The sequence below is a fragment of the Hemitrygon akajei genome, unplaced genomic scaffold (genome assembly GCF_048418815.1).
Source record: "Hemitrygon akajei unplaced genomic scaffold, sHemAka1.3 Scf000052, whole genome shotgun sequence".
NCBI lineage: Eukaryota > Metazoa > Chordata > Chondrichthyes > Myliobatiformes > Dasyatidae > Hemitrygon > Hemitrygon akajei.
This window is the reverse complement of record NW_027331938.1, coordinates 2,882,766-2,907,074: the sequence shown is the minus strand read 5'-3', so window position 1 is coordinate 2,907,074 and position 24,309 is coordinate 2,882,766. Positions and strand designations below refer to the sequence as shown.

At 44.8% G+C, this 24,309-nt stretch overlaps 1 protein-coding gene across 1 annotated transcript in view; it reads right to left on the bottom strand.

Moving 5' to 3' along the window:
• Nucleotides 1-303: 303 nt before the first annotated feature.
• The window catches only part of LOC140721201 (cell adhesion molecule CEACAM5-like), a 30,549-nt gene continuing 6,543 nt past the window's right edge, over nt 304-24,309 (bottom strand). The window contains exons 5-15 of the mRNA XM_073036060.1: nt 23,071-23,346; nt 21,446-21,706; nt 10,897-11,172; nt 9,274-9,534; nt 6,405-6,680; nt 5,618-5,729; nt 5,156-5,220; nt 4,693-4,757; nt 2,647-2,688; nt 1,492-1,535; nt 304-1,124 (exon numbers count right to left, since the gene is read on the bottom strand). Coding sequence (XP_072892161.1) covers nt 1,121-1,124; nt 1,492-1,535; nt 2,647-2,688; nt 4,693-4,757; nt 5,156-5,220; nt 5,618-5,729; nt 6,405-6,680; nt 9,274-9,534; nt 10,897-11,172; nt 21,446-21,706; nt 23,071-23,346 — 1,682 coding nt within the window. The 3' untranslated portion in view covers nt 304-1,120. The remainder of the gene's footprint in view (nt 1,125-1,491; nt 1,536-2,646; nt 2,689-4,692; nt 4,758-5,155; nt 5,221-5,617; nt 5,730-6,404; nt 6,681-9,273; nt 9,535-10,896; nt 11,173-21,445; nt 21,707-23,070; nt 23,347-24,309) is intronic.

The window sequence follows — 24,309 nt, the reverse complement described above, 5'->3', positions numbered from 1 at the left end:
AATTTAAAATCAGCACCAAGTCCATCATCACTGACATATGGCCTTCAATCTGTTGTTTTGTGGCGGAGATACAAGTTCAACAAAAATCACTTCACGAGATTACAGTGAAACACCGACACGAGGGAGACTGATGAAACAACCACATGAAGTGATCAAACTATGGGATCAATCAGCATTCTGCAAATAAGAAGCGACGTCACATGTCGGCGTATAGGAACATTGGAAAAGGGGGCTGAATCAATGTCTCGGATTGATAACCATTCACTGTGCCAATTCACGCAGCAATCAGGAGTCAACTCGGGGTTTCAGCACCGTTTTCCATTTTATTGCGTTTATTATTCAGCCATAAAGCGCGGAGTCATCACTTCGGGCCTTTCAGCGACCGATGACAAACCCGATTAACAGAAGAGATTTACAAGGATGTTGCCTGGATTGGGGAATATGCATTATGGGAATAGGTTCAGTGAAATTTGCATTTTATCCTTGGAGCGACGGAGGATGGGAGGTGACCTGACAGATGTGTATGAGATAATGAGAGGCATTGATCGTGCAAGAGCAAGAGGCTTTTCCCCAGGGCTGAAATGGCGAACACGATGGGCACGGGTTTATTGTGCTCGGAAGTTGGTACAAGGAGATGCCAGGGGTACGTTTTTCACACAGAGAGTGATGGGTGCGTGGCGAGCGAAGGTTGATACAATGGGACTTTCAAGAGACTCTGAGATTGGTACATTAAGCTCAGAACCAGAGAGGGCTATGCAGTAGGGTAATTTTGCTATATAGATGACACATTGCAGCACATACAAAACTGACCACGTGGTGAGAATAGAGTACGGACGGGATAGGGATTCAAACAGCGGTCATTCTATGGAAATCCCCTGATACGCCAAAGCACCAGTCTGGGTTGACGCGAGAGAACTAAGCTGCTGCGACGGAAACGAGACAAAATCTTCTGTGATGTCTTTGTCGTGAGGCTGGGAAACGCGGAAAAGGTTTAATAGAGACCTGGAGAACGATTACAAAGAAAAAGAAAGCCATTTTGAACGGTGGATTTATCCTCGGTGGTTGTCCTTTCTCTGTGCAAATTCACGTTCCAACCATTGGCTTCCGTTCACCAGTGACGTCAGCTGCGGAAACAATTCACAATTTATGTTGACTACGTCAACAACCCGAAAGTGCGGCTGCTGGTGAGGGCAAATACGGGTGATGATTTCAGAATCTGTGTCTGACATTGTGACAATGCAACCGCAATTAATTTTTTGTATATATCGCTATAGATCCAGGAAAATTATTCCTTTCAATATCAATATATCGCTGTGCGATGCCGCCTGACTCCAGACTTGCTCTGTTACTTGTCTCTAAACTTCTAATCTCAGGGTGACTATGACATGCGCACAACCATGGCCCTGCACGGCCCATCGGCTTGAAATTAGTGAATACCTTTCCTTTACAAGTGACATTATGTGTCGGCAGCCCCAGATTCGGTTCACATACCTGTTCAGATCACCGTATACAGATCGATACTCCAGGACAAGACCCTGTTAACGCAAGGAAATCAGCAGGGTTAGTAAAAATTATTACCAAAAGCATTTATGTGTCAGAGAAGAATTCGAAGAACATTGAGAAGGACCTGCGCATTCTTAACAATTCGTGTCTGAGAGAAACACGGAACAGTCAGGCCATGATGAAGAGAGGATCAGAGACACAGTTATGATTATTAAATATCGCAGGAGGCACTATAAGTTCACAAGAGCATAAAACACAAGAGCAGAATTCGGCCCTTCGGTCCATTGGTCTCCTCCACCATTCTATAATGACGGATGGATTTTCCCTCCCAACCCCAATCATCTGCTTTCAGTCTGCAATACTTGAAACTATCAACGTTGCTTCGCGTAACCCGGGGCCTTTGACCCCAGAGCCATAAGGGACAAACAAATTACAGAGATACACCGCACTTCGGCTAAAGATATTCCTCCTCATCGCTCTCTTCTGAAGGGTTCTCTGCATTCCATAGTAGAGGAATTAGTACTCACACCATCCATTCCATACCATGCATTCCACAGCGCCGCCCTCTGGTCCCAGACCAGCACCCCCTCCTTCACGTTGAGAGAATCGCTCCACGCCCAGTCAGTGTAGGTCTTCCAATTGTTCATCTTTCAATGAGGTCACCCTTTCATTCTTCAAAACGGCAGTACACAGAGGCCTCAAGCTAACAGGTGTCTTAGCTCCTGTCGTTTACTTCCCGTTCTTCAAGAAGAGCGAAGTGATGTTTGCAAATTTCCAATCCTCCAAAACAATTCCATGATGGTATGAGTACTAATTCCTCTACTACCACTTCAGAGGCCTATTTCAGACCCCTGGCGTGCAGTCAATCTCATCCATTCACCCCAGGTTATTCATCCACCTTCCAGATTGCCTAGCATTTTCTGTTTATTATAGTGGCTGCAACCACTTCCGTGTCCTGACACTGTCATACTGATGGTGCCCTCAACAGTGAAGGCGAACACGTGATACATAATGAGTTCCTCCGCCATTTCTGCCTCCCCCCGTTACTGGAACTTCGACATTCTCGCTGTCGGGAGACTCACTTCAGGTTCTGAAGTGGAAACAATTACTTCCAAAAGGGATTGACGCAAATGTTTCCCTTACCGTGTAAGTGGAGTCTCCATTCTGCGCATTGTTCCTTGCACCCTGGAAAGAGAAGATTACGTGTTATTTTTGAGATGTTTAAACAAGTTCACAGCAATTGTATTCTGACTCTCCGCCGATAAACCCCGGGAGTATCAATGTATCACATTAGTTCGTGCTTGGGGCAATATTGCCTCGTTCTCCGTTCGATGCACCGCGTGTTTCTGATTCAGTGTGAGTGCAATATATATTGTCTCTGACATCAGGAATGTTTCTGAATGTCATGAAACCATTCGGCAACATTCAGTCACACAGGAGCATGATGAATATTACCTGAGGAGTGATTCGCTTTCAGACCCATTCCTCTTGAGACATAAGTCTGAATCAGAACTTGTACGTGGCGGCCACGCGGCCTCAGGATGTTTACCGTCAGCTGCTGTTTCTCTTCAACGCTCACAGAGATCGCTCTTGACCACAGACAGAAATGTGCAAACCTGACCATGGATTGTGTGTGTGTGTGTGTGTGTGTGTGTGTGTGTGTGTGTGTGTGTGTGTGCGTGCGTGTGTGTGTGTGTGTGAGAGTGTGTGTGTGTGTGTGTGTGTGTGTGTGTGTGTGTGCGTGCGTGCGTGCGTGAGAGTGTGTGTGTGTGTGTGTGTGTGTGTGTGTGTGTGTGTGTGTGTGTGTGTGTGTGTGTGTGTGTGTGTGTGTGTGTGTGGAGTTACTCACATTGATCGGACATTTTAAAAGACTCTTTCATGAAATAAATTACAGCAAGGGTAAGATATGATTTTGCATCACTCAGGAGTTATGGATTCTGGGAAATTCTGGGGAAATTTTGCAGGTGCTGGAAGCTCACACACAAAATGCCGAAGGGACTCAGAGTGTCGGGCAGCATTAATGGAATTCATTAATCCGTTCACGTTTTGTGCAGAGACACTTCTACTGGGCTGGGAAGAAGGCACGAAGACGCCTGGACAAAATGGTGGCCAGGGGAATGAGGACTGGCTGGGAGGTGAGGCCTGATGAGTGGGAAAGGGGGAAAGGCTGAAGGAAAAGTAAAACGTAGAAACATAGAAAACCTACAGCACAATACAGGCCCTTCCTCCAACAAAGTTGTGCTATACATAACCCTACTTTAGAAATTACTAGGCTTAACTATATCCCTCTATTTTACTCAGCTCCATGTGCCTATCCAACAGCCTCTTAAAAGACCCTATCGTATCCGCCTCCACCTCCGTTGCCGGCAGCCCATACCACGCACTCACCACTCTTTGAGTAAAAAGACTTACCCCTGACATCTCCTCTGTACCTACTCCCCAGCACCTTAAACCTGTTTCCCCTCGTGCTTGCCCTGTGAAAAAGCCTCTGACCATCCACACGATCAATGCCTGTCAACATCTTGTACGCCTCTATCAGCTCTCCTTTCATCCTCCTTCTCTCCAAGGAGAAAAGGCCGAGTTCACTCGAACTATTCCCATATGGCATGCTCCCCAATCCAGGCAACATCCTTGTAAGTCTCCTCTGCACACCTTCTATGGCTTCCACGTCCTTCCTGTAGTGAGGTGACCAGAACTGAGCACAGTACTCCAAGTGTCCTTACCAGGGTCCTAAAGAGCTGCAACATTACCTCTCGGCTCCTAAACTGAATCCCACGATCGATGAAGGTCAATACACCATACTCATTCTTAACCACAGTGATCCGATTGCAGAATCGAGTGTGCCACAGGGGAAGGGGAAGAAGGAGGGTCACCGGAGGGAGTTGATGGGCAGGTGAGGAGAAGAGGTAAGAGGCCGGAGTGGAAAATAGAAGAAGAGAGAAGTGAACAGAAATACTGGTGGGATCAGGTCGATGTTCATGCCATCAGGTTTGGGTCTACTTTGCGGAATATAATGTGTTGTTTCTCCATTAACGGAAAATAAGATCCGGGATCGATCATCCAGGATCGTGTTAAATGCCCAATCTGTGCCGCAGGGCCCGATGGACGCTACCCATCACATTACTGATGTTCTTATCTTCTCTTTGCAGAGAAATGACTGAGATCACGGACATAATGCAAACATCCAACCTGTTCATCCATTTGGACATTTTCATAATATTCCGATGAGTTTACGGTCTTTGTATCGAAGGTGCCTGAGGAAACAAAACAGATATGGCACAAGGGTGCAGAGCGTCAGGAGGCTTTGTTGAACACAGCAGACGTCAAACCGGTCCAGAAGAAAAAGCCATTGATAGCATGAGCTCCCTTCCCACCAATCGCCGGAACCAGGAATTGAGGGCCGATATTGATCAATATGAAGAGAATTTAAGTTGCATGAACTACCATCCCATTACTTCGCTGATATTGTAATCTTCAGCAGAAGTTTTCAGCTAAAATAATTGGAAAACCCAACGGCAAATGTCGCATCATCCGTGACCATTCGGTCGGATGAAACCTCCAGCTTCAGTGGACTATGAGCTCCCAAATTAAAATCAAATGTTAAGATTCCCCTGGACTCAGTATTAGAACAGTTGAAACGGAGTTCACTCACTTTTGCTTCCGGGATTCCTGCTCTTGCCATATTTAGATTTCGGTGGATATTTGATGCTGAATAAACTGAAACAAAGGACAAGAAAATAATTCGTCAGGAATTTATTTTCCTGCGCTGATGCACCGAATGAGAATGGCCCCTATAATTCAATTCGATTCTCTCCAGATATCCCTTAATAACGTTTTGTTTATCGGATGCCCTGTACCAGTCCAGCTCGATAGCATCGACAGATGGGATAAGTAGACAAAAATGCTTTGGCCTTTTTGACAGATAATGCTGTTCACACACATATTGCTGAACGCAAACCTCTTTCAGACAAATTTCGGACAGACAACTTCGCCGTGAAGGCGGAATGCTGATTCTGTCCACAGATGGACCCTGATCCCAGCTAAGGTCGTTTCTGCCGAAATTCACATTCAATCATTAAAGGTAGGAACGAAATTCGTAGAGATATGCGTTTACCCGCCAGCTTTTCTTGCGAACAGCCATCCACTGAATCCTCCAACCAGGCCCATGATAAGTAAACCAAATATAATGCCCACGATCGCGCCAGCCCGGAAGGTACAGTTTTCATCTGTTTTTGGTGATGACACAGAAAACAAGCATATATTTTACATGGCGAAAATTCAACTTTATTAAGAAATGATAATTGATCCAGGCTCCGGAAACTTCTGGTCGCTGGTCTCGATATTGAATAAATTTAAATCAATTATTATTTTATTCTGGTAGGCCATTTAGAAGGAGGAGTGAAGGTAGGGCGTGAGGAGAGCGTGAGAAGGAAATGGTTTGGATCTTTGATCATCGGGTTTACATGAACGAATGAGAGACACATTCACTCACCTTGTGCGCTAATTACACCCTTTAAGATAACTGGTCCTGTTGGTTACGCCGTTATTAATCCGACATATATAACTCCCAACGTCAACCGAGCTCACTGACACAAGGGTGAGTTCCTGCCCTGTCTGCAGGAGATTGTTCCCGTTGTGCCATGCATATATACCCCAGGGGACTGACAGAGCAAAGCAAGCTAATGTCAGGTTTGACACAATATTGGACACAACTGGACGCTCCGGTACAATTCTGAACTTCTCTGATCCATTTATAAAATTTTTAAAAAGTGTTGATTAGAGTAAAATCCTGGTGGATCCGGGATATTATGACCTTCTCTCTTCATTGAAAAGATGAGAGCAAATGTTGGTAAGTGTAATATCTGATACAAATGAACGCGGTTGACTAACTGTGTACTTACAGTAAACTTGCACGTTGGTCTCTCCAGCGCCACTGCTGAATGAGTTGCTGGCGATGCACTTGTACGTCCCTGCGTCGTTTCTGTTAGCTCTGATTATAGTCAGTTTCGCCTTGTCGGGAGATGTGAATATTCTGCCGTTTTCCTGGATGGGTTGGTTATCCTTGAACCATGTCCGTGTCTGAACAGTGCCCGACGCGTGACAGCTGAGTACGATGGTATCGGGGTATTCCAGGGAAGTGGGATCACTGACCACCACAGTAACCCCAGTCACTGTCTCTGTAAATACAATTTAAATGCAAATAGATTTACACGGGGTTTTATCTACATCACGAACATAATATTTGGATGCTGCCAACTCAATATCGTCGGCATTCCCAGTTCTTATCCCCATGTGGTTCGATATCTCGTCGGTATCCAGCTTGAACTAAACGCCGGCACTGAGTTTAAAGTTTTACTGCTGTTACCCAAGGGGACGGTGAGCAACCTATTCCCGTTTCAGATGTTCCTCAATGCTTGGATTTTCCTGCAGTGAGAATATACATTATCTATCAAAGCAGACTAAAACAGAATTGCACTTGGCTACAGTTTAATTGTCCCGTGGACCATGTGAAATAAAAAAACCCGTGCCCCCTGCTGTTGAAGCCAAAAGTAGAATGACTTTGTATTTAATATGTGGCTGAGCGAAGGGCGCTGAGTAGGCTACGGTCAATTATGGATAACTCTGAACATCCTCTACATAGCACCATCCAGAGACAAAGAAGCAGTTTCAGCGACAGGTTACTATCGATGCAATGCTCCTCAGACAGGATGAAGAGGTCAATACTCCCCAATGCCATTAGGCTTTACAATTCAACCGCCAGGACTTAAGAACTTTTTAAAAGCTATTATTAATGCTTTTTGAGATAGTGATTTAGATGCATATCATATTTTTTACTGTTAAGTATTGTATGTAATTAGTTTTGCTACAACAAGTGTATGGGACATTGGAAAAAAAGTTGAATTTCCCCATGGGGATGAATAAAGTATCTATCTATCTATCTATCTATCTATCTATCTATCTATCTATCTATCTATCTATCTATCTATCTATCTATCTATCTATCTATCTATCTATCTATCTATCTATCTATCTAAGGAGTTTGCGGAGGAGGGAGGGCATAGGAATTATGATCATGGGTTCCTCCCGGGAAGTTGTGACCTGTAGAGAAGGGGCGGTTTTCTCCTGAACTGGGGAGGGATAAACATTCCTGTGGGAAGGCTTCTTGTTGCTGCACGATTGGTTCCTAAGTGGAGCTGCAGTTGGAAGGGAACCAGATGGACAGAAGGATCCGTGGAGATCTGGCGGAGCCAGATTTCGGCAAGACGTCGGCTCCTCCGGATTGGCTGTTGTGCAACGAGCCGAAATTGATCAGAGAGCTTATGGGAAAAAGAATGTTGGGGTCAGTGATCATAATATGATCGACTTCATCCTGAAATGTGAGAAGGTGAAGCTGAAGAGTCAGATGACCCAGTGTTACAGTGGGTTAAAAGGAGTTAGAGAAGCACTGGAGAGGGGTTGGCCAGATTTAATTGAAAAATAACACTGGCGGGGGATGACGGCAGAGGAGGAAGAAATGTTCTAAAGGAGATCTGACATAACCGTGGCGAAGAAGAGAAGTCAAAGCCAACATGAAGGTCAAAAAAAGGGTATATAATGGAACAATCATTAATGGGAAGTCAGATGATTGGGAGGTTGAATAAAATAACAAATGGCAACTAAAAAGTCGTTTAGAAGGTAGAGGTGAATGCGAACGCACTCCAGCCAATAATATTAATGAAGATCGGCAAAATATCTCTACGTACATCAAGTGTGAAACGAGAAGCAAGAGTGGATATCGGGCCGTTCAAAAACGATAGTGGATAGGTAGTACTGGGGAACAAGGAACTGGCGGACAAACTGCATCAGCCCTCACCGTGGGACACACTGATGATATGTTGGATGTTTCAGGTATCAGGGGTCATGCAATGTGAGCATTCATTGCAAGGGTACTAGAATATAAAAGGAAGGATGTAATGCTGAAACTTGATAAAGCACCGGTGAGGCCTCACTTGGAGTATTGTGATGCATTTTAGGACCCTTGTCGTTGAGAGAGAATGTGATTAAACTGAAGGGGTTTCCAAGGAAGTTCGCAAAAATGATCCCAGGATTGAACGGCTTTACGGGAGAAGAGGGTTTGATGGCTCTGGGCCTCTACCCACTGGGGTTCAGAAGAATGTGGGGAGACCTCATGGAAACCTATCGAACTGTGAAAGGCCTTGTTGGAGTGGATGTGGAAAAGATGATTCTCATGGCGGGAGAGTCTAATCCCAGAAGGCACAACCTGTGCATAGAGTGGCATCCTTTCAGAAACAAGGCGAAAGTGAATCTCTTTCGACAGAGCGTGATGAATCTGGGAATTATGTTCCACAGGCAGCTGTAGAGGGCGTATCGTTATGTAAGTTTAAAGCCGAGGATGATAGACTCTCGATTGGTCAGGCCGTGAGGAATATGCGGAAACGGCTGTGATTGGGACTGAGAGGAATATTGGATCAGCCATGATGAAATGGCGGTGCGGACTCCATTGGCCACATGGTCTAAATCTGCTTCCAATGATTACGGCCTCCTGTCCTTAACAGCAGCAAGTAAACATTTGTAATTTAATCAGCAAGCCAGAACAATTCCAATTTTCATCTTAATCAATACTCTTATTCATCAATATGCAACGTTGTGGATTGACATTGTTAGTCAATATTCTAATCGGGTTCAGGCATTTAGTTGGATTACACGGGCCTGTCTGCACCAACACTATTAATTGTAGGACCTCAGCAAAGGGAAGAACGGACTACTTACCGAACACAATGATTTCCGTGGTTGAGGCATTGATCCTTTTTGTAACGCTGTTATAGGCCTCACAAGTATACTTTCCCGTGTCTCTCACAGAGATGCTGTCGAAGATGACCTCCTGCCCACTTTGTAGGTGGGCACCATTCAGTTTCCAATTCAATTTAGCATCTGGGCGGGACTCTGTGAAACATGTTAACCTGAGGATGCTTCCGGCAACGTGAAAAGAAGAGTCCGGTTGAGTGATGATATATGGACGATCCGGTCCGTCTAAAACAAACGGACAAAAGGGATTGCAACAAATTACACAGGAAATGCAACAGAGTTCCTCAGCTGAAGAGGAAGAACAGCCCACTACCAGAGAAAGCGCTCCTACACACCGGAGAATGCATTCGTCTGGAAGCCACGCGCGGGAAAGAGGAGAGTCGGAACACAGTGTCAGATTATCCACGTCTTATGAAACTATGAATTGCACAGTTACCTCATATCGCAAAACCTGTCTCCTCCTCCAACCTGAATACAATGCACGCCAGTCATAAGTGTATCGATTTGTACAACTTCCCTATGTGTGTGTTTTGTGGGAAAGAGTTCAGGAAAACTTTCCAAACGAAATACCCAGCGTCTCTCTGCGGGGATAGGTAAGGCAACTCGGAGTGCAGATTGAATAACTCATGTAATCAGGGTTCGGGCCGTATGTCATGTGGGCCCACACTATACCGTCAAGTCACTGACCACGTGTGCAATTATAGGGACACTCCAGTTTACAGAGTGTTATGGTAAGACGCGTTTTCAGTTCCAATATTCTAGGTTTAGTCTCTATCTGTGAGGACCGGTGGCTGTAACACCACTGCACATTGTGATTTTCATCCAGATCTAACAGCTGTAACTTCCCGCTTCCACATGTGCACTGAAGGAAGATATCCCCACCTCGTCGTAGCTATGGACATTTGCCAGAAGGGTTGTGGGGCTGATAAGGACTGTGAGCGTTTTACACTCTGAACTTCCCCTGTCCCTTCCGGTGAACGGAATTGTTATCAAAGTCCCTAAAAGGCCTTACACAGCGCCGGAGATCCAATGGTCCATTTGTCCAAAAAAATAACATCTTTGTCTTCACTGTACCAAGTTGAGATCAGTTTTCATTGAGTTGAAAAAGTATCAAACCAGAATGAGAGCTTTGAAGAGATAATTTGGATATGAATGAATAGAACTGAAGTGATACTCAGAGCTCAGCAGAGTCAAATCCAGATTTAATGAACATCACAATTGCCTTTGAACTGTGGGCATTGGAATTGTTGAAAAATGGATTGTTTTGTGTGAAGATCCATGCCGGACAGACCCGGCTATCCCGCTCCTTTCTTTCACCTGAACTACAGAAGTGAACCGACACAGTGGTAGTTTAACCGCCACCGTAATGTGACTCGGATTTGAAATCTAAAATTTTAATTTTAATTTCCCAGCGTCCGAGATAGACCTGGATCCGTCTCCTAATTAACCGTTCAGTTGTCCCAGTGTTAGTCGATAGTGGTTAATACCTCAGGCAACGATCACTAATGTATTCACACACTCCCGGAACCCCGTATCTCGCAGGAACTGTGATATTATATGTAACTACCGGAGACTCGGGACACTCACAGTTGACATGAAGAGAAAACGGAGAGCTTGTGATTTCGTTAATCATGTTGCTTGCTCTACAGGTGAATCTTCCGTCTGTCCGTAGCACTCCAGAAACAGTGAGTGTGCTGTTATCTTCATTCAGAACAATCCTGCCCCGAGGAATTATCTTGTTATTCTCCTCAAGCCACAGGTAAGAGACATCCGTGCCTGTTGCGGAGCAGGTTAGTCTGACGGTGTCGCTGTACTCAATCAGTCTGGTGGCATTAGATGTAACAATGACATTGGAAACACGTTCTGTTAAAACATAAGGGATTGGTTAGTGCACGGCACAAGAATAGAATCTGCAGGTTTATGAATTCCGTTACGAATCTGAAAATGAAATCAAACATTTATTATTCCATGAAAAGTAAACATTAAGAAGTTATTCAATCTGATGGACATGATGTTTTGAGATGGACGTGACAGGGTTCGGGGAAAATTGCGAAGGTTGGAGGTTGGCTAACTGTGATCCATTCATCGCGACCAGTGGGAAGTATAAACATACACGGTACAGGAACCGTGGTGTACAAAGGCCGTTGTAAATCGAGTCAAGAAGAAAAGAAGAGGTCAGAAAAGGTTCAAAAAACAGGGCAATGATAGAGATCTAGAAACTGTACGGTAAGCAGGAAAGAGCTTAAGAATGAAATTAGGAGCGCCAGAAGGGGCCATGAGAAGGCCTTGCCAGACAGGATTAAGGAAAACCCCAAGGCATTCTACAAGTCTGTGAAGAGCAAGAGGATAAGACGTGAGAGAATGGGACCAATCAAGTGAGACAGTACAAAAGGGTGTATGGGATCGGAAGAGGTACTTAATGAAAACTTTGCTTCCGTATTCACTACGGTTAAAGATCTTGGCGAATGACCTGCAGCGGACTGAAAACCCTTTGCCGATAGATATTAGGGAATAGGATGTACTGGAGATTTTAGATATCATTAAGTTGGATAAGTAATCTGGACCGGAAGGGATGCATACCAGGAAACGGTGGGAGGCGAGGGAGGAGATTGCTGAGCCTCTGGCGGTGATGTTTGCATCATCATTGATGACGGGAGAGGTTCCGGAGGATTGGGGGGGGGGGGGGGTTGCGGATGTTGCTCTCGTATTCAAGAAAGGGAGTAGGGATAGCCCAAGGAAATTATAGACCAGTGAGTCTTATCAGCTTGATTGAATATTTTGAGGATGTGACGAAACACATTGATGAAGGTAGAGCCGTAGATGTAGAATGTATGGATTTTTGAGCAGGCTATTTGATAAGGTAGCCCATGTAAGACTTATATATAAAGTAAGAAGGCATGGGATCGAAGGTGACATTGCTTTGTGAATACATAACTGGCTGCCCACAGAAGGCAAAAAGTATTGGTAGGCGGGTCATATTCTGCACAGAGGCCGGTGACCAGTGGCGTGCCCTAGGGATCTGTTCTAGGACCCGTACTCTTCGCGATTTTTATAATGAACTGGATTAGGAATTGGATGGTTGGGCTCGTACATTTGTTGATGACAGAAAGGTTGGGATGTTCTGGATAGTATGGAGGACTGTCAGAGGTTACAGCAGGACATTGACAGGATGCAAAACTGGCTGAGATGTGGCAGATGGAGTTCAACCCAGGTAAGTGTGTGGTTGTTCATTTAGGTAGGTCAAAGTGATGGCAGAATATGGATATTAATGGCAAGGGTTCTTGGTAGTACGGATGATCAGAGGGATCTTGTGGTCCATAGAACAGTCAAAGCCGCTACCCAGGTTGACTCTGTGGTTGAGAAAGCGTACGGTGCATTGGTCTTCATCAACCGTCGGACTGAGTTTTACAGCTGAATGTAATGTTGCAGCTAGAAAGGACACTGGTGAGACCCCACTCGGAGTATGGCGCTCATTTCTGGCCGCCTCACTACAAGAAGAACGTGGAAACCATAGAAAGGGTGCAGAAGGCGATTTACAAGGATGTTGCCTGGATTGCGGAGCGTGCCTTAAGAGAATAGTTTGAGTGTACTCGCCTTGGAGTGACGGAGGATGGGAGGTGACCTGATAGAGGTGTTTAAGATGATGAGAGGCATTGATCGGGTTGATCGTGAGAGTCTTTTTCCCAGGGCTGAAATGGCTATTACGAGAGGGCATAGTTTTAACTTGTTTGGAAGCAGGTACAGAGGAGATGTCAGGGGTATGTTTTTTACGGAGAGAATGGTGAGGGCGAGGAATGGGCTGCCGGCGGCTTTCGTGGAGGCGGAGACGTTAGCGTCTTTCAGAGACCCCTGGATGGATACATGCACCTTAGAAAAAAAGGGGGCTATGGGTAATCTGAAGTAGTGCAAAAGTAAGGACAACTTCGGCACTGATTTGTGGGCCGAATGGCCTTTATTGCGCTGTAAGTTTTCAATGTGTCAATGTTTCATTATCTGATAAACCTTTGGAATGTTTTTTTCCAGTAGGCAACGGGGGAGAGATGTTGGTAGGACAGTGGAGTTTGTCTACAGGGACTTCAGTAAGGCCTTTAACAAATTTTAACATAAAAAAATGCATCCAGATTTGGGGGGAAGCCACACATGTTAAGAGGGAGAGATTTAAAACTGATTAAATTACCTGTAATGTGCTGGCTGAGAAGTGGTCGAGGAGGACACTGTTGCTACATTTAGGACAGACATAGATAAACAATAGGACTGAGTAGTTTGGGGTGTTATTGGCAGAAAGGAGCAGCTGAGACCAGCAGGGAGTTGCAGTGGTTGACATGTACACGAGCTGGGCTGAAGGCATTGGTTCCTTGCTGTTTTAATATATGAGGCAATGGTGCTTCAAAGCTCACATTTCAAAAAATAAAAAAAACGAGACAATTGAAAAATAAATGGATCTGGTGAAGAAGGAATTAGGAATTAATTCACTTCAGGCAAGGGTGACCTGACAATGTGAAAGGTGATGGGAAATCACTCGTAAGCTCAGAGGAGAATTACTGACAACAGTATGTTATGAGTGATGAACAGACCTGATGGACAATGGGGGTACAGAGTTAACCATCCCCGCCCCACCGAGAAACACGGATTATTACTGTTGCTATGGTCTGGCACTATACAGCTGCAACAAAAAATATCAAGTTTCATGATGTACGTCAGTGATGATAAACCTGATTCTGATACAATGCCGCTTGTGCCAGTGCTTTGTACAATTTACAATATAATATCCTAACTTTTATATTCTGTGCTCTGACCGCTGAAACCAAGCATGCCTCATGTCGCCTTCACCGCCCCATCTCCCCGTTCCCTGAGAGGAAACCAGCTGCGGGGGAGTTCACTTAGAGATAGAAAAATTAAGGTTGGCTAACTATACTATTACTCATGAGAAAGAGACGAAAAACAGGCAAGAACATTCGCTACAGATAAGAGAGGGGAGAGAGACTGTTGATTTACTGTATATGACTTCTGCAAGGGTTTTTTGTCTTCTACTATTTTGGTCATAAAAATTCCTCAGTGGACTGAAGTGGCCTTATTTGATGGACGCAGTCATTCAGGAGTGATGGATAGCTGAGTCCCCGTTAGTAGGGATAAAAAGACAGATCTGGCGAGACACCCTCCAGACACGCCAGTGGACACTGATTGAGTATTGGAATCCACAAGAAAGGTGGGGGCTTCGGAGACCGAACCAGGAGATCGGTCAGTAAAGCTCACAGTGTTAAAGCAGGGCCGGTGGGGACTTGTGTGTGTGACCACTCATGTCAGAGTGACGAGTTCACCACAGGTGAACGGTCTGGCTGACGACCAGAGGGGTTATAACTGAATTACCACAAAGATACGACGGATTAAGAAAGCAAAAGCAGGTTTGCCTGACAGTAGCTGTTACATCTCGCTCGCTCGCTCTCTCTCTCTCGCTGTCCAACGATTACAATACAACAACCATAACTACATCAGCACTCATGAACTGAACTGAACTTTACACTTTTCTATGCCAATATATTTACCCCTCGACATCGATAGAGCTTGTTTATTATTGATTATTATTATTCCTACACTTTTAGGTTTATCACTGCTAGTTTTATATGTATATTTGCATTATTGATATGGTTTTGCTTATTTTTATTAATAAACACCTTTAAATATAGTACCACCATACTCCAACGGATTCTTCTTTCTCTGCTGGTTAGACACCCAGTTACGGGGTCCGTGACAAATTGGGGGTTCGTCCGGGATTTGATACCATAAAAGGGGGCCAGTGAATCGGGATAAATGTCCCTTATCTGATCTGGTTGTGACATTAACCAGACGGGAAACCAGCAGAGATGGACACTGTCAAATTTTTAAAAGACCCGACTGCGGGGCCATTAGCGGTTGCCAGGAAGGCTGAATTGGTGAATGTTGCGAAACGATTAGATCTCCCAGAGGTAAAATCGTCGATGAGAAAGGTGTATATATAGAGAGAAATAGTTATGCATTATGTATCCAAGGGTGTGTTCACACCAGATGTATTGGACCTGTTCCCTGAGAGGAAACCAGCCGAGGGGGAGGTTCAGTTAGAGATGGAAACATTAAGGTTGGCTGAGAAGGAGAAGAAGAGGCAACATGAACTTCGGATAAGGCAGATGGAAGCAGAGAGAGAAGCTGCAGGGCGAAGAGAGGAAGAAAGGAGGAGAGAGGAGGAAGAAAGGAAAGCTGAAAAGAGGAAAGAGGCTGAAAGGCAGATGGAGGAAAGGGAGAAAGAGAGGCAGCATGCGCTGGAAATAGAGAAGTTAAAGGTACAGCAGGGAAGAGACCGGGCGGTAGACCCAAATGAGGGGTTCAAGATTGGTCGGGAGATCCAGTTGGTACCTCCATTCGAGGAGATGGATGCCGATAAGTTCTTCCTCCATTTGAGAAAGTGGCTGTGAATCAGAACTGGCCTGAGAGAAAATGGGCTGTGCTGGTACAGAGCGTACTTAGGGGGAAGGCTCAGCAAGCCTATTCGGCATTGTCCATGGATGAGTCTAAGGATTATGAGGAAGTAAAAAGGCTGTACTGAGGAGTTACGAGTCGGTGCCAGAGGCATACCGGCAGAAGTTTCGAAACTTGAGAAAGCCGTGGAACCACACGTATTTAGAGTTTGTCCGTGAGATGCAAATGTATTGCGAGCGTTGGTGCGCCTCAAAGGGGGTCGTTGGAGATTATGATAAACTATTACAGTTAATACTGATGGAGCAGTTCAGAGTTGTATCCCTGAGAGTATGAAGACGTACTTGGATGAGAAGGAGACAGAGAGTTTGTCTGCGACTGCCAAGTTAGCAAACAAGTATGCTTTAACCCACAAGTCAAAGATGTCCTCAAATGAGAGTTACCAGAGAGGCAGTAGGGACGGTAGAGAAAGCCCACCGGCTAAGGCAGAGAATAAGCCGGGAGCTGGTGGAAAAGGTAAGGAGGAGAAAAGCAGGCTGGAAGGAAGGTTCCTAGCTTTACCTGTTATAATTGTGGGAAAGCTGGTCATATGGCATCTAAGTGCTTTTCTCCGAAGGAGGAGCCAGGAACAGGGAAAGCAGCGATCCCGACTGGTTGCATTGAGTCGGTCAGCAGATCGATGGGCAAGGCAAAGGTAGATAGAGCACAAGAGGGGCGTGAGAAGTTTATCTCGGAAGGGACGGTGTCTGTGAAGGAAGGAGAAACCCCAGTTCCCGTGCGGATCTGGAGAGATTCTGGTGACGTGTATTCAGCAGTGAGATTAACAAGTAAGCCTGTAAGTGCTGAGGACCCGCCCAGAGATTCCAAGATTTATCCCGCATGCGCAATAACTCACAGCATGTCTAGAAAGGCGGCTGAGACAGGAGCTAGTTGAAATGAGGTCCAGTGTTGATTTGGCGGAGACGTTTTTACCGACCCTGTACCAAGAGGGGTTAGAGGGTGGTAAAACGGAGGATAGTGGATCTAAGGAGAGTAAAGGAGAGGAGTTAGATCTACCCTTAGTCAGGAGGGAATTTATAGAGGCACAGAGTAAAGATGAGAAACAGATATGGCAGTTAGAAGGTCCAGGGTTGGACACGGATGATCTGTCTGGCTTGACAGAACAGTTTGCAGTTGAAGAATTTAAATGTGTTCCCGATAATGATGTAAGGGCTGACCTAGATGAAAAGGATGCCGCTACCTTGAGGGAGTCTGCTGGGTTAGCAGACTAGGTTGTTTTAACCCGCAAGGTGGAGTTTACTCCGAAGGGGAGTTGCCCAGAGAGTAACTGGGAGGATCAGGGTAACTTAGAATTTGAAAAAGGGACTGGTATTGAAAGCCTGGAAGAGGTAGATATCACGTTTGCTTGTGTACAGGGTGTGAAGTGTGTGGATGCACAGGGTACTGAAGCTAGTATTGAACTCAGGAAAAGTATGAGGTATCTGATTTAGTTGAAAAGGAATGCAGTCCTTTTGGGTCAGATGGACTTGGTTCAGTGAAGAAAGGGTTAACCTTGGTACCAGTGGAAAGTGAGAATTCTCAGTTGTTTGTGTTGGAAGGTGTGTTTAAAAGTTAATGATGAGATGAAAGCTGGTGATGTGAATATTATTGAAGGACAAGGGAAAGGTGTTGTTCCTAAATTGAATAAAGAAAATTTAAAGTCTGAATTGGTTTTAGAAGGATTGACAAAAGGGAAGGGACCGTTAACTGAACAATGGCTTGTTAACAATGTACATGTGAATCAATTACAGTTTGTTTGGAATTTAAGGATAAACAACCTGATGTTATTCAAGTATGTGATTTGGAGAGGCAGAACTTGAAATGTAGTTTTGACCAAGAGGGATCATCTACAGCTGTTAAACTGAAAACAAATAGAATGAAAGATCCTGAAGATAAAATTAATGACTTGCTTAAAATTAACAAATTTTGTGGAAGTTCAGCAAATGGGCTTAGTTTGGAAAACATTGGTGATAAGATCGCTCCTGTGAAACGAGTCTGTGAAGGCCTATTCCACACTGGTGAGCGAGCTAACCACGTGAGAGTTAAGTGGAAAAGGGACAAAGGTTGACCAAATGCCACTTTGAATAACAGGATCTGGTTTTGAGGGAATTTGACAAAGCATGTGAAAGTTAAAAAAAAAACACCATGAAAGATTGACTGTTTGAATGTCAATTTTAACAGTAAAATAGAGATTAGTATTTGCACAAACTTTTATAACGTACCACAGTATAATCACACATGTATTGGTTCACATTTTGTAATATACACCTAAGCTAAGAACACAAACCCTTTAGTATTTTTTTTGGCTAACATGAAAAATAAAATCGGAGGTTACTAAGTTGGAGTCTGTTGTTACAGGAATTTGATATTAAAATACAACATGTGAAGAGGAGTGATAATGTTATTGCTGATTGTTTATCTTGATGTTAATTTGAACGTGTATCTGTATTATTTTTGTTGTTAAGACAACTTCTGTATTTTTGTTAAACTCTGTAATTCAGTCATGTGCTTTATTAGTTAATTTTCACCTGGCGAAAATTCCCAGAAAGATGGGGGTGTTACGAGTGATGAACAGACCTGATGGCCAATGGGGTACAGAGTTAACCATCCCCCCCCCGAGAAACACGAACTATTACTGTTGCTATGCTGACCATGAGAAAGAGACGAAAAAACAGGCAAGAACATTTGCTACAGATAAGAGAGGGGAGAGAGACTGTTGATTTACTGTATTATGACTTCAGCAAGGGTTTTTTATCTTCTACTATTTTGCCCATAAAAATTCCTCAGTGGACTGCTGGAGTGGCCTGATTTGATGGACACGGTCATTCAGGAGTGATGGATAGCTGAGTCCCCGTTAGTAGGGATAAAAAGACAGATCTGGCGAGACACCCTCCAGACACGCCAGTGGACACTGATTGAGTGTTGGAACCCACAAGAAAGGTGGGGGCTTCGGAGACCGAACCAGGAGATCGGTCAGTAAAGCCCACAGTGTTAAAGCAGGGCCAGTGGGGACTTGTGTGTGTGTGTCCACTCATGCCAGAGTGACAAGTCCACCACAGAAGAACAGTCTAGCAGAAGGACGGAGAGGTCATAACTGAATGACCACACCGATACGACGAATTAAGAAAGCAAGGGTTTGCCTGATTGTAGCTGTTACATCTCGCTCTCTCTCCTCTCTCTCTCTCTCTCTCTCTGTCCCTCTCTCTCTCTCTCTCTCTCTCTCTCTCTCTCTCTCTCTCTCTCTCTCTCTCTCTCTCTCTCTCTCTCTCTCTCTCTCTCTCTCTCTCTCTCTCTCTCTCTCTCCTCTCTCTCTCTCTCTCTCCTCTCTCTCTCTCTCCAACGATTAAAATACAGCCACCATAACTACATCAGCACTCATGAACTGAACTGAACTTTATAATTTTCTATAACAATTTATTTACCCCTAGACATCGACGGAGCTTGTTTATTATTGACTATTATTATTCCTACACTTTTAGGTTTATTACTGCTAACTTGTTTTATATGTATGTTTGCATTATTGATATGGTTTTGCTTATGTTTATTAATAAACACCTTTAGTTTGGTACCACCAGACTCCAACGGATTCTTTTTTCTCTGCTGGTTAGACACTCAGTTTCGGGGTACGTGACAAGTTTGTAATATCATCCAGATAAGCTATTGTTACAGAAATGATGCAAAGTTCAGTGTCAGTGTCAATGTAATGGAGCCAATGAAAATTGTTATCTCACACAGCCGAAAAAGTGCAAACTGGGGAACATCATAAAGGCATGAATTGCAAACCAAACAATGGATAATAAAACGGATCTGAATTCCGTAATCAGCACCGGACTCGACATTACGAGATAGAAACACAAAAATATAGAAAACCTGCAGCACAATACAGACACTTCTGTCCACAAAGCTGTGCCGAACATGGCCTGACCTCAGAAATTACCTCGGGCTACCCATAGCCCTCTAATTTACTAAGCTCCATGTACCTGTCCAGGAGTCTCTTAAAAGCCGTATCGCATCGGCCCGACCATCGGCGCCGGCAGCTCATTCCACGAACTCACCACTCTCAGGGTAAAAAACATACCCCTGACATCCCCTCTGTACCTGCTTCCAAGCACCTTAAAACTGTGCCCTTTCGTGCTAGACATTTCTGCCCCGGGAAAAAGCATCTGACTATCCACACGATCAATGCCTCTCATCATCTTGTACAACTCTGTCAGGTCACCTCTCATCCTCCATCGTTCTGAGGAGAAAAGGCCGAGTTCACTCTTCCCATTCTCATAAGGCACGCTCCCCAATCCAGGCAACATCCTAGTCAACCTCCTCTGCACCGTTCCTGTGGTTTCTACATACTTCCTTCAGTGAGCCGACCGGTATTGAGCACAGTACTACAAGTGGGGTCTGTCCGAGTTCCTATATGGCTACAACATTACCTCTCGGGTTTTAAACTCAATCCTTATGGTGTCTTAAGCACAGAGGCAACCTGTGCAGCAGCGTTGTGTGTGTTACAGTAATATACTCGAACCCAAGATCCTTCAGAGTCTTACCATTGATGCTATATTCTGCCTTGACATCTGACCTAACGAAATGAACCACCTGACACTTATCTGTGTTGAACTCCATCTGTCACTGCACAGCACAGTTTTGCATCCTGTCAACGTCCCGCTGTAACCTGTGACTGTGCTCCACAGTATCCACAAAACCTCCAACCTTTGTGTCGTCAGAAAACTTACCAAACCATCCCTCCACTTCCTCATCCAGATCATTTATAAAACATCACGAAGAGTAAGGGTCCCAGAACAGTTTCCTGAGGCACTCCACCTGTCACCGACCTCCGATGGAGAATAAGACCCGTCTGCAACCACTATTTGCCTTCAGTGTGCAAGACAGTCTGGATCCACAAAGCAATGTCCCCTTGGAGAAGGGGGCAAGGGTTCAGGTTTCTAGATCATTGGGAACTCTTCTGGGGCAGCTGTCAACTGTACAAACAGGACGGGTTGCACTTACTGGCAGGAAGGTAGGCAAAGGCTATTGGGAGGAGATTTTGATAAATGAGCTGGATGAGGAAGTGGAGGCATGGGTTAGTAAGTTTGCTGTAGACACAATGGTTAGTGTGGAGTCGGTCTGAGGTCACAGCGGGACATTGATAGGATGCAAAACTAGCCTGAGAAGTGGCAGATGGAGTTCAATCCTTATAAGTGCGAAGTCGTCCATTTTGGTAGGTCAAGTATAATGGCAGAATCTAGTATTAATGGTAAGACTCTTGGCAGTGTGGAGGACCATGGGGATCTTGGGGTCCGAGTCCAGAGGACGCTCAAAGCAGCTGCGCAGGTTCACTCTGTGGTTAAGAAGGCGTAGGGGTGTATTGACCTTCATCAGTCGTGGAATTGAATTTAGGAGCCGAGGTAAGGTTACAGCTATATAGGACCCTTGTCAGGACCCCACCTGGAGTGCTGAGCTCAGTTCTGGTTGCCTCACTACAGGAAGGATGTGGAAGCCACAGAAAGGTTGCAGAGGAGATTTACCTGGATTGGGGAGCATCCCTTATAAGAATAGGTTCTAATAGGTTTCAGGCATTCAGTTGAATTGCACGGGCCCGGTCGCACCAACACCGTTAAATATACGACTTCAACAAAGGGAGGTACGGACTACCTACCGAACACATTGATTTGCGTGGTTGAGGCATTGTTCCTTTTTGTCACGCTGTTAGAGGCCTCACAAGTATACTTTCCCGCGTTGCTCACAGAGATTCTGTCGAGGTCGACCTCATACCCACTTTGTAGGTGGGCACCGTTCAGTTGCCAATTCAATTCAGCATCTGGGTGGGACTCTGTGAAACATGTTAACCTGAGGGAGCTTCCGGCAACGTGAAAAGAAGAGTCCGGTTGAGTGATGATGGATGGACGATCCGGTCCGTCTAAAAGAAACGGACAAAAGGGGTTGCAACAAATCACACAGGGAATGCAACAGAGTTCCTCAGCGAGAGAGGAAGAACAGCCCACCACCAGAGAAAGCACTCCTACACACCGGCGAATGCATTCGTCTGGAAGCCACGCGTGGGAAAGAGGAGAGTCGGGACACAGTGTCAGATTATCCACGTTTTATGAAACTATGAATTGCACAGTTACCTCATATCCCAAAACCCGTCTCCTCCGCCAAGCTGGATACAATGCACGCCAGTCATTAGCGTATCGTTTTGTATAACTTCCCTCGCTGTGTGTGTTTTGTGGAAGAGAGTTCAATTTTTTTTTTCCAAACAAAATACCCAACACCTCTCTCTGCAGGGACAGGTAAGGCAACTCGGAGTGTAGATGCAATAACTCATGTAATCAGGGTTCGGGCCGTATGTCATGTGGGCCCACACTATACTGTCAAGTCACTGACCACGTGTGCAATTATTGGGACACTCCAGTTTACAGCGTGTTATGGTAGGACCCGTTTTCAGTTCCAATATTCTAGGTTTAGTCTCTATCAGTGAGGACCAGTGGCTGTAACACCACTGCACATTGTGATTTTCATCCAGATCTAACAGCTGTAACTTCCCGCTTCCACATGTGCACTAAAGCAATGTATCCCCATCTCGTCGTAGCTACGGACATTTGCCAGAAGGGTTGTGAGGTTGATAAGGTCTGTGATCGTTTTACACTCTGAACTTCCCCTGTCCCTTCCGGTGAACGGAATTATTATCCAAGTCCCTAAACGGCCTTACACAGCGATGCTAGATTCAGTGGTCCATTTGTCTAAAAAATAATATCTTTGCCCTCACTGTGCCAAGTCCGGATCAGCTTCCGTTGTGTTGAGAAAAAAAAAACGCAAACCAGAATAAAAGCTTTGAAGAGATAATTTGGATATGAATGAATAGAACTGAAGTGATACTCAGAGCTCAGCAGAGTCAAATCCAGATTTAATGAACATCACAATTGCCTTTGAACTGTGGGCATTGGAATTGTTCAAAATGGATTGTTTCGTGTGAAGACACACGCAGGACAGACCAGGCTATCCTGCACCTTTCCTTCACCTGAAGTACAGAAATAAACCAACATAGTGGTAGTTTAAACCGTCGCCGAAAAATGACAACGGATTTGAAATCTAAAATTTTAATTTTTATTCCCCAACTTCTGAGATAGACCCCGGATTCGTCTCCCTGTTCAGTTTTTCCAGTGTTAGTCGATAGTCGTTAACTCAGGTAACGATCACTAATGTATTCATACATACCCGGATCCCCGTATCTCTCAGGAACTGTGATATTATATGTAACTACTGGAGACTCGGGACACTTACAGTTGACATTAAGAGAAAACGGAGAGCTTGTGATTTCGTTAATCATGTTGCTTGCTCTACAGGTGAATCTTCCGTCTGTCCGTAGCACTCCAGAAACAGTGAGTGTGCTGTTATCTTCATTCAGAACAATCCTGCCCCGAGGAATTATATTGCTATTCTCCTCAAGCCACAGGTAAGAGACGTCCGTGCCTGTTGCGGAGCAGGTTAGTCTGACGGTGTCGCTGTACTCAATCAGTCTGGTGGCATTAGATGTTACAGTGACATTGGAAACAGGTTCTGTTAAAACATAAGGGATTGGTTAGTGCACGGCACAAGAATAGAATCTGCAGGTTTATGAATTCCGTTACGAATCTGAAAATGAAATCAAACATTTATTATTCCATCATAAGTAAACATTTATAAGTTATTCAATTTGATGGACATGATGTTTTGAGATAAAAGTTACGGGGTTCAGTCAAAAATTTCTAAGGTTGGATGTTGGCTAACTGTGATCCATTCATCGCGATCAGTGGGAAGTACAAGCCGACACGGTACAGGAACCGTGGTGTACAAAGGCCGTTGTAAATAGAGTCCAGAAGAAAAGAGGAGCTTACGAAAGGTTCAAAAAACAGGGCAATGATAGAGATCTAGAAGCCTGTAAGGTAAGCAGGAAGGAGCTTAAGAATGAAATTAGGAGAGCCAGAAGGGGCCATGAGAAGACCTTGCCAGACAGGATTAAGGAAAACACCAATTCATTCTACAAGTACGTGAAGAGCAAAGGGGTAAGATGTAAGAGAATGTGACCAAACAAGTGAGGCAGTACAAAAGTGTGTATGGGACCGGTAGGGGTGGCAGATCTTGGTTAAAGATCTTGGCGATTGTAAGGATGATTTGCAGCATGATCGAAAAACGAGCATATAAATATTAGGGAATAGGATGTGCTAGAGATGTTAGAAATCATTAGGTTGGATAAGTCACCGGGACCGGACGGGATGTTTCCCAGGCCACCGTGGAAGGCGAGGGAGGAGATTGCTGAGCCTCTAGCGGTGATGTTGGCATCATTAATGAGGACGGGAGAGGTTCCGGAGGATTGTTGGTGTGCGGATGTTGCTCTTGTATTCAGGAAAAGGAGTAGGGATAGCCCAGGAAATTATAGACCAGTGAGTCTTACTTCAGTGGCTGGTAACTTGATGGAGAAGATCCTGAGAGGCAAGATTTATGAACATTTCGCGAGGCTTAATCTGATTCACAACAGTCAGT